At 41.2% G+C, this 12,453-nt stretch overlaps 1 protein-coding gene across 2 annotated transcripts in view; it reads left to right on the plus strand.

Annotated features, from left to right (window-relative positions):
- The first annotated feature begins 2,065 nt into the window (after positions 1-2,065).
- Positions 2,066-12,453, plus strand: part of RORA (RAR related orphan receptor A) — a 264,003-nt gene continuing 253,615 nt past the window's right edge. For both annotated transcript variants that reach the window (XM_033920445.1, XM_033920444.1), the window contains exon 1: positions 2,066-2,266. Coding sequence is in view for 1 of the 2 variants with exons in the window: in XM_033920444.1 (XP_033776335.1) it covers positions 2,236-2,266 (31 nt within the window). In the remaining variant the exon portion in view is untranslated. The remainder of the gene's footprint in view (positions 2,267-12,453) is intronic.

Consider the following 12,453-nt stretch of genomic DNA (forward strand, 5'->3'; position numbering starts at 1 on the left):
TACGCCAATCAGAGCATATCCTAAAAGTAAGATGGGAAAGACAGGAAGAGAACCATGAGATGTCAGAGCTTTGGAATCCAAGTGAGGACAGCATATCAATGAGTAGATGGTAATCTACAATATTAAATGGCGCAGATAGATCGAGGAGGATGAGGATGGAGTAGATGCCTTTGGATTTGGCTAGGAGAAGGTCATTGGAGACTTTAACAAAGGCAGTTTCTGTATAATGGAGAGGGCAAAAGCCCAATTGAAGGGGATCATGAAATGCTTGAGACAAAAGAAAATGAAGACAACTGTGCAGGATCGCATGTTCAAGTAGCTTGGATAGGAAGGGGTTGGAGAGAGACGGGGCAATAATTGGAGAGGCAGGTATGGTCTAGCAATTTTTTTTTTTGAGGAGTGGAATAATTATGGCATGTTTGAAGATGTTGGGTACAGTCGCAGTACAGAGCGATAGACTGAGGATATGGAAGATAGCAGGAATGACACTAAGAGAGATGATCAGCAGATGGGTTGGGGATGGAATCAGAGCAGCAGGTAGTGTGTTTGGAGGAGGAAAAAAGCTGTGCAGATTCCTCCTCCATGATTTCTGAGAAGAAAGAAAAGGCAACAGGGGTCAGCAGGACAGATGGGAGGAGGGAGAGGCAGTGGCGAATTGATCGAGAACTCAAGGTTAATCTTGTGAATCTTGTTGTGGAAGTATTCAGCCATGGTCTGGGGAGAAAGCAAAGGAGGAGTTGGAAGTGAGGGCACTTTGAGTAGAGTGTTTAGAATAGTAAAGAAGCAGCGAGGGCTGGATCCAAGAGAATCAGTCAAGCAGATGTAGTAGTCTTGCTTTGCAAGCAAAAGGGCTTATTGGAAGGAGGACAGCAGGAATTTGATGTGAATAAAATCAGCTGTGAGCGCAGGATTTCAGCCAGTGATGTTCTGCAGTTAGTGCACAGAAACTTAAGTAGCGGATCTTAGAGGTCAGCCAGGGCTAGGGTTGGCGCACCTTACAGGACATGACATGGGCAAAGCAAGGGTATCAAAAGCAGAAGAGAGAAGAGTATATATAAGAAGAGACTGTTTCATTAACAGATTTACATAGTGAAGTGTTGGAGAGGAGAGAGACCCTGGCAGAGTGAGTGAACAGGTTAATAGCCTAAAGATTCCTGAATGTATTGGTTCCACTATCTTTGATAGTGGGTAATTTGCAGTGGATAGAGTACGGGCTGGGAGCATATCTACATGCATAACTTATAGATAACCAGTGAATCTAAGCATGAACTGTAGACCAGCTCTATGGCTAGATTAAGTGTTCACATCTAAGCGTGCATGTGTGTGTATGTACAAAATACCTATAATGTACTAAAACTTGAACTGTACTAAATTGTATCTCCTTAAATTGCATTGTAAGTTGCCTTAAACCTTCTTAGGCAAAGCACAGCTCACAAATCTGATTAGAAAGTAGTTACCTACCTTCCCTAAAAAATAGGTTCCACATACACACTCCTTAATTTGCACAAATCCATCTTTCCTGCAAAATACACACACACACTTTTCTCTCATTGCTTTTCATTTGTGCTACGCTCGAAAGCTCCATCTTAGTATATACCTTATACGTTACCTAAAACATTTTAATTTTGGGGAAACACAATAGACAAAACAATTCCACGTTCATCAGTCTCTCCAGTGAAGCTTTACCCTAGACTTCTGAAGCCGCATCTCGATCAGTGAAGCGCAAAAGGCGCCCTTCAGAAGCCGCCGGCATCTTCCCGAGTAGAATAAGCCCATTTGGCAACTGCAGCTCTTTCATGTTCCCGGTTCTATGTTTGCATTATGAAAAGAGCCGAGCAGAGCAGCGAGTCCGTACAGCCAGCAAAGGACAAGCCAAACAGACACCAGCAACCCGCATCTACCCACAGCCGAGCTCACTCGCACGCGCAGCCGACGAGCCACGTGCCGCAGAGCTGGGCGGCGCGCGACCGGCGCCCTCCCCTCTCCCCCCCCCCCGGGAGCCGCCTTCTTTCCCTGTTATTGGCCGCCGGCGCCGTCCGTCAAGAGGCGAGGGGGCGCGGTGTAAACAGAGCTCGAACGTGATGTCAACGGTCACATGGAGTCTCATATGGTTGGGGACGGAGTCTGCTCGGGCTGCTGCTGAGGCGGCCGTGGAGGACGGGGGCTGGTCTCCGCGTTTCGGCTGCTCGGCTCTTGGACTCCGCCGCGTCTCGTTTCCACGGACTTCTGCGTTTAATGATGTATTTTGTGATTACAGCCATGAAAGGTAAGGGAGGAGGCGGCGGTGCCGTGCGGGATGAAGTTATGGCTGGCGACGGTTGAGGCGGGGGGCGGCCGTCGGGCTGCGCGGCAAATGGCAACGACCGGGGCGCGGAGGCATGTTGCGTGGAGGAGGATAGGCGCAGCCCGCGCGCTCGGTCTTTATTGTTTTTTTTTGGGGGGGGGGGGTTGGCATCTCCGCAACAGGAAACTTTCCAGCGCCTGCCCGAGACTAGTGAAGGGAGCGCATCTTCCTGGAAGTGCCCAGCGCGGGAGGAGTGGTAGGACAGGCTCTGTTGAAGCTCGGAAGAGTTTCGCTCTGACGCCCTTGTTTATACCCAGGAACTCCTATGTTTATTCAGTTTCTTCTCTGGTTTTTTTTTTTTAATTGGGCAAATGTATACTAGAGAAAGATCTGTAGTAGACCTGCCAGCTAACTCTGGGCTCCCTTTTTATTTGCCGAAGCGAAGTCAGACCGGCCTTTATCCTTTTTTTTGTTGTTGTTGTTGCTTCCAAAAGTTCTCTTATTGCGTTTGCATTTTAATGGAAGATTGGACATCTCCCTCAGGCTGACAGGCTGACTAGTGAAGTGGGAGAGTTTATGTAACACCAGCAGCGGGCGAATTGCAGCGGTCATGTGGCAGTGATGGAGAGAGGGGTGTGTGCTGAAGGCAGCGCAGTGTTTGCTAGCCAGCGAGCAGAGCTTTCCCAGCCCCGTGTCCCCATCTGACACCATTCTTTCGCCTGATCGGGCCTCCCCCCCCCCACCCCCCCTTCCTTGCTTGTCTGGCTTTCGTTATCCTTGCTGTACAGTGACCCATTGGTGTTCATGTTCTACTGACCTAAATCTGGTAGAGAGGTGGGTATCGCTATGGCCGTGGCATTGAGGCTTGTTTATCCCTGTTGTGCTCGGTACATCCAACACGTTGGATTCGTGTGTTAATCCCCTGCTGAATGGCGGCAGCTGTCAAGCTGCAGAGAGGTCCGAAATGAAGCGAGGCAGATGGGGATAGGATAAGGATGAGAAATCCCCATATGCATTTGGTATTTTGTCCTTTTTGGCATTTTCTTCCCATTTTTACAGTGAATTTGACATATGTTTAGTATTTGCGCTGAGTGCTGGGCAGCCACAGCATTGGTTGGGGGGGGGGGACACTTAGTTCATTTGTGGTAATGTAAATCCATGCATTTTGCTGTAGAATTAATTCTTCACCTTTACTGTGCATTTATAAATATGGCTATTACCTGAACTGAGTAGACTTTTAAATAATAGGTGAGGTAGAAGGAAAGTGACATTTTATTCATAAATAGTGTGGCAATTTAAGATTTAGCAGCTATGAGTGTCACTCGGTTGAGAGAAATGGTGTGAATTTTTTTTTTTTTTTTGCACATGTACAGTATCTCACCTGTGTAATTCAGGTTTTGACTGCAATTTGCAGAAAATAAGTTTTAACCCTTTTTTTAAGAGTACAAGCTTTGGTATAATTATGTCACTCGTATCCTCCCCTCACCCCCCCCCCCCCAAAAAAAAAAAAAAAAAAAAAAAGAGAAGTTAAAGCAATAAGGACATGTGGAACCTAGTGATGTCAGATCTGGAATATTATCCTGCACACCATCTGATTTAATATTTGAAGATAGAATGGTACCTTGGATTTATAGCTTGAGAAGATTTATTTCTTTATGACATAGATAGCTAGTCTTCTCATCCTTATAAATAATTGTATTGCAGTGTGTGCATGGATGATATTCTTAATTTGATAGATTATCCACCCATGATTGTTAAGAAACGATTATGTAACTTTTCTTTCATCATGCTAAGACTGTACAAAAGAAACAGTAAGGTTTACTTATATTACACCCATCAGTGTCTGGTATACAGATTATGAAAGCAGCAATATTGCAAGGATAAAGCTGTTTTCCTATATATTTGTCTTGGAATGACATCTGGCTGCCAGAAGGTTCTAGATTTCACACGGTTTGGGTTTGGAAGTTGATTGGATGCTCTGGGGACCACATTTGCAACTGATAGTCTTGAGGGGTCAAAAAAAAAAAAAATCAAAATATGTTCAGTTTTGGCTTTCCTGATATTGCAGCAGTCTAATTTTGTAACCATTCATGTTTTGTACATATTTGTCTTGGAAATGGGTACTGTGAGAAAACAGAATGTCTAGTTGCTGCTGTATCAGATCTTATTGTTTTTCATAACTTGCATCAAAAAACATTAAGGGAAGGGTATTAATGTGTGATAAAATAACATGTACTATTTTAGCACAGTGTTTTATGCAGTGAGGTCATGTGCTAAAATAATCCATCTTAAGGGTAGCCCACATTGATAACTTATCCCATAAAAGTGTGTTTTCTTGTCATCTCCACGGTGGGGTCTATTTAAGCCACCCCATTCTTAAGGAAACAAATGCATATATTTTGTAATTAATTATGGCTGCGTTAGGAGTTTTTATTGCCGGCCGCTACGGTAAAAGCTCTGACGCTCATAGTGAGCGTCGGAGCTTTTACTGCAACGGCCAGCAATAAAACTAAAAACTAACCAAACAAACTCTAACGGGGCTTGATAAAAGGGGGCCTATATAAGACAAAAATTTATTTTGTTTGGATCACTTATAATAAACACATGGTATTTTTGTCATTGTTAATATCATAGTGGGCAGAGAGCTTTGTTACCAGAGGCCTGGAAATAATGTAGCATGTGTACACCATTTCTTCTGTTTGTTTTGTGTGTTTTTTTAAATCTAATGAAAAGTGCCAGAGTAATAGCACTGGAAACTGAAGCCAATTTATCTGTAGAGTGAGCAGCTTCAGTGCAAGCTTTCCTGCCCTACTCTGCACATGTACCTGAACCCTGGTATGGAGGGTCTCTTTTAAGAGAATTCATGGGATGGAGTTATTAAGGTTAGCTACCGTTTAGTCAGACTATTTTACCACTAGCTCATTCTGATTTGCACAGGCCTCATTTTATGTAATGAGATCTAGTTCCTAATAATCTGGACTAACAGTAAAAATAACATCTTAACAGTAGCTGACATTGAGAACTCCCCACTCCATCCCTCTCCCTCCTAGTCTCTTAGCCTGAAGTGTGAGCTGTCTTTGGCAACTCTGCTGAGAATACCAACTTGGATACAAATTAGTGGCAAGCTGTGATGATGGCTTTTTCTTTCTTTCTTTACAAATTAGTTTAAGATAACCAACTTGTTTTGTGTAGAATAGTGTTAGGCAGTGTTGGAACTTGCACTGCAAAGAGGTTTGCTCTTCAGGACTGCTGTTTTTGAAGTATATTTGCATGCTTTTGGTTTAAGAGCTTAGTAAATGTATATACTGTATGTCCATTATGCACTCTGACAGGAGGAGAGAGCAGAGCTTCTTGCCTGTATTTGTCAATGTCCCTATAACAGTGTATCACAAACTGTGTGCCTCCTGAGATTTCTGGTGTTCCACGACACTGGTGAGGAGGAGAGTCGTAGAAGCACATCCTGTAAGAAGTCGGCCAGTTCAGATGACTGTCCTCCTCTCCCTGCACCTTCCAGATCCCTCCTATGGCGGATCGCGGCCAGGGTATTTTGCCAGTTAGAGGCCCTTTTTATCAAGCTGCACTAGAGGCTTTTAGTGCGAGGCAACATGGTAAATGCTCCAACGCTCATAGAATTCCTATGAGCATCGGAACACTTAACCTCACTGGCCCGCACTAAAAAATCTCTAGCGCAGCTTGATAAAAGGGAAAGTAAGGCACCCTTTATATAATTAGCCTCGAAATGCATTGAATAGAATGGAAGATTTTGTCCTGTTTGTATCAACATGAAATCAAAGCAGGTTGCAGAAAGATTGTTGCAGGTTGCAGAAAGAAGTTCCAAAATATCACCATGAACCTAGAATTAAAATAGAATGGAAGTGTTGGGAATGCCTTGCATCTAAGTTAAAAGCTGATTGTAAAAAGAGGGACCTAAACCATATAGCCTTCTAAAAACTGAACAGCCTACAGTATTTTAAATTCAGTCCAAGCTCGAACGGGCAACCAGTGAAATTGAATAAGTAACATAATAACCCGCTCAAACCTCCATAGTCTAAAAATCGATTTAGCAGTTGTATTCTGCAATGGTTGCAACCTATTTATAAAGCTTAGAGAAAAGTTCTATATATAAAGACTTTGGGGAAAAGTCATTCATATAAGCATTTAAATAATAGAGTTGAGATGCACCTAGAGCTTGGGCAATAAATTAAGGTGTTCAGGATAACAAACAAAAAAAAGGATCAAATTGATCCTATGCATATTCATTCAGGAACGTCTGAAAACCTTGTAGGCTGTTGGAACACATTTGCAGAACTCGGAATTTTGTACAGTTAAGAAATGCTTCTGACCTGTGGGAAAGGAAGATCAAATGAGAAGGACAAGATATGGATTATGCTAGGAGAGGAGGGGCTTAGATCATATACTCCTATGGGATCAGCCCTAGCCATAAAGTAATAAATTGGTCTTGTAAACCCAAGTTAAATTTGTACAATAGAACTAAAAGGGAATAACTCGGACTCGAGAGAATCACAGTTATTTAGAATTTAATTTCATTACTTTCTGTTGTTTGATATCAGAGGGGTAATATTAGCTGCACCAGTCAGTGGTTTTTAAAATGTTGATTTCTGCCGCCAAAGTTATACCCCAGATATTCAATGCTGGGCCATTTCTGGGTACCAGCATTAAATATCCAGGTATGTGCGGCCATCTGACCCCTTAACCAGTGAAGTTAAACTGGATAAAAATAGGATTGATAGTTATTAGGTCCTTTTTGGCCACTTTAACTGGTTAAGTGCCAGCTCTACCCCAGCCTACCCAGCTTTTGCGGTTAGAGAGGATTTTTAGTGGCACTAGTTACCACCGTATATTCCCTTGGTAGCCTGGTCAGTATGAATTAACCGGTTAAGAAACATTCTTATCTGTTTAACTCACTTTAATTGTTTTAATAGAAAGACAGTATATCAAATAGCAATAAACATAAACTTTGAATATTGATCCTTGAGAAATAATAGGAAAAAGCACATTTGTTGTAAGCATTTTAGTTTCTGAAGTTAATCTGTTTTTTTGGAGTTTAAAAAAATGTTTTAATGAATCTTTATGGCAGATAGTCACCGGCTATGTAACATAATGATCAATGATATCTCTTGAGTTCATTGCATCCCTAAGCCATGCCAACTAGGCTTTTATGTAATCTCCTGTAGTGGGAGAGAGAGGCCATTTTCTAGACTCTAAAACAATGTTATCCTTGAGGATTATTGAGGGTTACAAACAAATTGAAATTTGCATAAGATGGATTTGCATGCGTGCATACAATTATTATTTATTTATTTAGATTTATATCCCGTCATCCCCAAAGAGCTCAGAATGGGTTACAGTTTACATTCACAGATGATTTAGGGTTTACATACAGTACAATATAGGGTTGCATACAGAATTGTAAGTCTGAGAACCTGTCTTATTTGTAGCCCTTGAGCTCTGGAAATTGGCTACTCTAGATGGACTGTTGGTATAACTAAGTTTATGTTTTTGCTGGTATTAGGGTGTAGTACTATTCAGTATTGCATAGATGGTCTCTTAAAATCTTTCCACAGAGGGTTTAGAAACAAACATGGATCCTTTTTTATCAAGCTGCATTAGGATCGCCGGCCGCTGCAGTATAAGCTCCAACACTCATAGGAATTCTATGAGCATCGGAGCTTTTACTGCAACGGCCAGCGATAAAACAAAACCCTAATGCAGCTTGATAAAAGGGGGCCATGGACTTTTGGGGTCCTTTAATTCACTAGACTTTGCCCCTGAGAGAATACCCACTCGCATACAATGAATGGTAAATGTCTCCAAATGGTTAGTTTGTATATGCAGCGACATTAGAAATCTTCACTCACTCTTAAATTGGAGTGTGTGGAGTGTGATATTGATCTCTCAAATTTACTGCTAACACTTTCTGTCTTTAGTACATGCATAAGAATATAAAAATCACCATTTTCGGTCCACCAAAGGTCCATCATGCAAAAGTCAGCTTTTATAGAGGAGGGATGGTAGTAGAACTAGAGGACATGAATTTAGGTTGCAGTCGATTCAGGAATAACATCAGGAAATACTTTTTCACCGAGAGGGTAATAGATGCATGGAATGTCTTCTGTGGGAGGTGGTGGAGATCAAAACGGTAACAGAATTAAAGAATGTTGGATAAGCACAAAGGAATCCTGTATTGAAGGCATAGAATCAAACAAGCTTATTGGTGATTAGATATCAATACCAGTAATTGAGAAGCAAAGCCAGTGCTGGTTAGGCTTTTATGATCTGTGCCCTGATTGTGGCTGGAGTGGGGATTAGATCACAACTTCAGTAGTCGGAGAACAATGTTAGAGCTAGGCAGACTTCTATGGTCCGTGCCTTGAAAATGGCAAGGACAATTCAAGATCAATTATGCACAATATCACATCTTGCCTTTATGCTATGAGTTTATTTTGTTGGGCAGACTGGATGGACTATACAGGTCTCTGGTCTGACCCAGCAGAGGCACTTCTTATGTTCTTATGTCTTCTTTATCTGTTGTCATCTATTATGTTACAAGGATGGGCTGGACGTCAACATTTTTTTCTTGTTTGCGGCAGCCTTCTTTTAGCATTAAGCATGTTTATTTTAATTCAATTACAAAAATCTCAAGCAAAACACTAATAAATAATGTCTCTGGTCTTTGAATTCCCTATCTGGTACACCTAGATTTTAGAAGGATTGTGCTTATGCTTTTAATTTTTAACACAGATTTTTGGTAAAGGTGTTGTGGGATCTCTACCATTTTCTTCCAAGAAAGGTCCATAGTACTTTACGAGGATCATCAACTGGAGTAGCAGCATGGTGAGAAGAGAATATGGGCTAGGTTGAGAATTCTAGGAATTCAAATTTTGTTTCAAGTTCCAGGTGTTTACATATGTTGAATTCCATACTTAAAGCATGAATAAAAATGATTTAAAAACAATACAAAAATCATCTAATTGATTTTAGATCAGATATTTTAAAATTTATATATTTTTTTACTTAATATTTTATTGATTCAAAAACTCAAGAGTAGCCAATATGCACTACAATTTCAGTGTGCATTGACACATTTAATGTGTTTGTATTTTACTGCAAGTTTCATTTTATGTAGTGGGGCTTTTGTGTTAATAGTATTAATGCACATTAATGTGGTAGCTCACATTAGTAACTCTGCCTATAAATTTTTTCTCTTGGTTGAAAAACATAGGGCTCCTTTTATCAAGGTGCGGTAGGCGGTTAACGTGTGGAATACCGCGCTTTCAACTGCCTGCTGCGCTAGTCGCTAACGCCTCCATTGACGAGGCGTTAGGTTTTTGGCTTGCCGCGGGGGTTAGCGCATGATGAAATGTCCGACGCACTAACCCCCGTAGCGCACCTTGATAAAAGGAGCCCATAATGTTGCAACTTTAAAATTTTGTCAAAAATATGTGAAACCTAAATTTAAGATCTCATAGCTCTGTTAGACTCGCACACTTTGACTTTTTTATTTCAGCTTTATGTCATGGAAAAATAAGTTCTAGGCTGTATTGTAATGCTCCATAATAAGGCAGTGGGATGTCATTTTCTGTCATTAGCTGACCAAAGTTGGTAGAGAGGATCCAAGATGGCCGAAGGTTCCCTGAGCTGAATTGCACGCCACGGGAGTTTGCTTAATAAATAATCTTACCCTTTTGGGAAGGTTTTCTTCATCTTAAATATGCCGAAGAGAAGAGGCCGTAGCACCGCTGGAGCCTCGCGGCGCTCGGGTGCCTCTCCCTTTGGCGACATTTGAGATCTACTGCGCCGTATGCAAGATACCCCGGCAACGGCAGTGTTGGTTTGCCCAGTAGAGGCGCCTCGGAGAGGCTAGACTGAGGCGGCTTCCTGGGAAACAACATTAAGTCCCGACACGAGGGCACCTCCTCGGATTACCAGCTTCCCGCGAGTGGAGGAGCTACCAGAGGACGGTTTGCACCTCCCCTTAGAGGCCAGGAAAAGCATAGAGGGGAGCAGAGAGATGGATTCCCTGTCTTTTCAGGTGAGCCCAGGAGAGGCCGAGGATTCCACAACTTCGGTGGGGAACCGAGCCCAGGAGAGGGACAACCAGGACCTGCTCTTAGCTGGTGAGAAAATCAAAACTATTAAAGATATTTACACTATTGAAAAACCCAGAGAAGTAACCCTAGACTCTATCTGGGATCTTGTGGCTAATCTGGCTACATCTTTAAAACCTCAGCTGGCATTGCTAGAAGATAAATTGAAAAATCAGGATACTGATATTAAGAATTTGAAGGTTGATATGAAGGACTCAAAGAACTCTATTGAGAATATTCAGCAAGAATTAAAAGTTTCTAAACAACTCAGTGAAACATTAGTAAGAGACAATTCAAATTTACGTAGAAAATTGGAATTCTTAGAAAATTCTTCACGAAATAATAACTTGCGATTGATTAACTTCCCTAGGATTGCAGTAGTGCCGCCTAGGGATATGTTAAAACGTTATATAACAGAGATTTGGGAAATTTCAGAAAATATGATTCCACCATTTACCCACGTCTATTATTTGCCATCAAAAATTAAGGAACAGCAATTGCAACGGCAGGATGATATTCAACCGCTTAATGTATCAGCAATGCTGGAACTTTCTGATCGAGAGTTTGCTGTGGCGGCTACATTACTTGTTACGGTAGCCCTTGCACCAGATAAAAACTGGTTGCTTCGGCTTTTCTTTAAGAGTAAACAGAAAGACTTTCTTGGTCACAATGTATTAATGTTTCCAGATTTGGCACGGGATACTCAGAAAAGGAGACGAGAATTTCTTATGTTAAAGCCAGGGGTTATCTCTCTTGGAGAGTTATTTTTTCTTTGTTATCTATGTAAATGTATAATACATTATCGTATGAAAAAATATGTTTTCTTTGAACCTCCCCAGCTGAAGGCTTTCTTGGCTGGAGCTCGAATGGACGAAGGGAAAGTTTTGAGTGCAGTTTGAATATTAAGGGATATCTCCTTTCAGTTGAGGGATCTTATTTTCCTTATGTTTTATACTATTTTGGTTTATACTCGCTAATTCAATCTTGGACCCAGATTGAGGACTTGAGCTGAAGTTAAGCTATGAGTTTTATGTTTCCTATATAATTTTGTATTGTAATAGTGTGCTAGGTGTTCCTAGTCGCGTCTTTAGTTTGCATGCTTTCTTCAACTTTCTGTACAAGTGGATACTTGAATGTAAAATTTGAAATTTGATAAATAAAAAAAAAAAAAAAAGCTGACCAAAGTTACATGCGCAAAAATACAGAAAAAAAGAGGGCTAGCAGTGATTCAGTTCTTAGTACATGCCCCTCTTTTTCAGGACATACTGGTGCATGCAAATAAGACCCCTCCCCAAAATGAGTCTTTATACATTGCTTTTTTTGCATTTGTCTGCATCGTCCATAGGCTACCCCTAGAAAAAGGACACATCTTGTAAATTACACATAACAACTTTCTAGAGTCTCCCACATTTTTTTCCACAGAAAAGCTGTCGTGGCTTCTTGCCCGTACTCTGGGAACATATCCCCCTTAGTGAAAAATAAACAGTATTGTAAGTGATTCAAGAAAGAAGTGCAGGGACTGGTTGCAAGATGAGGCTGAAGAACAATGCAGGTCAACTGGTTTAGTAAATTTAAAGAATTCACTTTTGTAATCTTCAAGTCTGTGTGCCTGCTAGTAGTATCAGTGACCTTGTCAAATCACTTTTCTGAAAGAAATATGTAAAGTGATTTTAAATCATGAATTTTCTCTCAATTTAAATTAGTGATTTAAATCGCTCCACCCTGATGCCAAAATGCACAACCATTAGTTCTATTAAAAAGCATCATGTATTCATATCGCTGTAACATTTATAATTCCAGAATGCTGCTGTGTCCCATTTATAAGTTGCCTGTGATTATCGTTGGGATGGCACTTGAACATGAGACCTGAGACACTGAAACTATTCTTTGTTACATAAGCCCTGTACCTGTTCTGGTGGTATCTAGCAGTTTGTTATCGAATATGACAGAGAGCTCACACAATGTGAGCCAAACTGGTCTGTCTTCAGTTATCAGGTGAATAGAAAAAGCTTCCCCTCATTCCCAGTACTGAAGTGAGCTTGACATTTTAAGTAACCACTA

This window comes from Geotrypetes seraphini, chromosome 14 (genome assembly GCF_902459505.1).
Source record: "Geotrypetes seraphini chromosome 14, aGeoSer1.1, whole genome shotgun sequence".
In the NCBI taxonomy this organism is placed as follows: domain Eukaryota; kingdom Metazoa; phylum Chordata; class Amphibia; order Gymnophiona; family Dermophiidae; genus Geotrypetes; species Geotrypetes seraphini.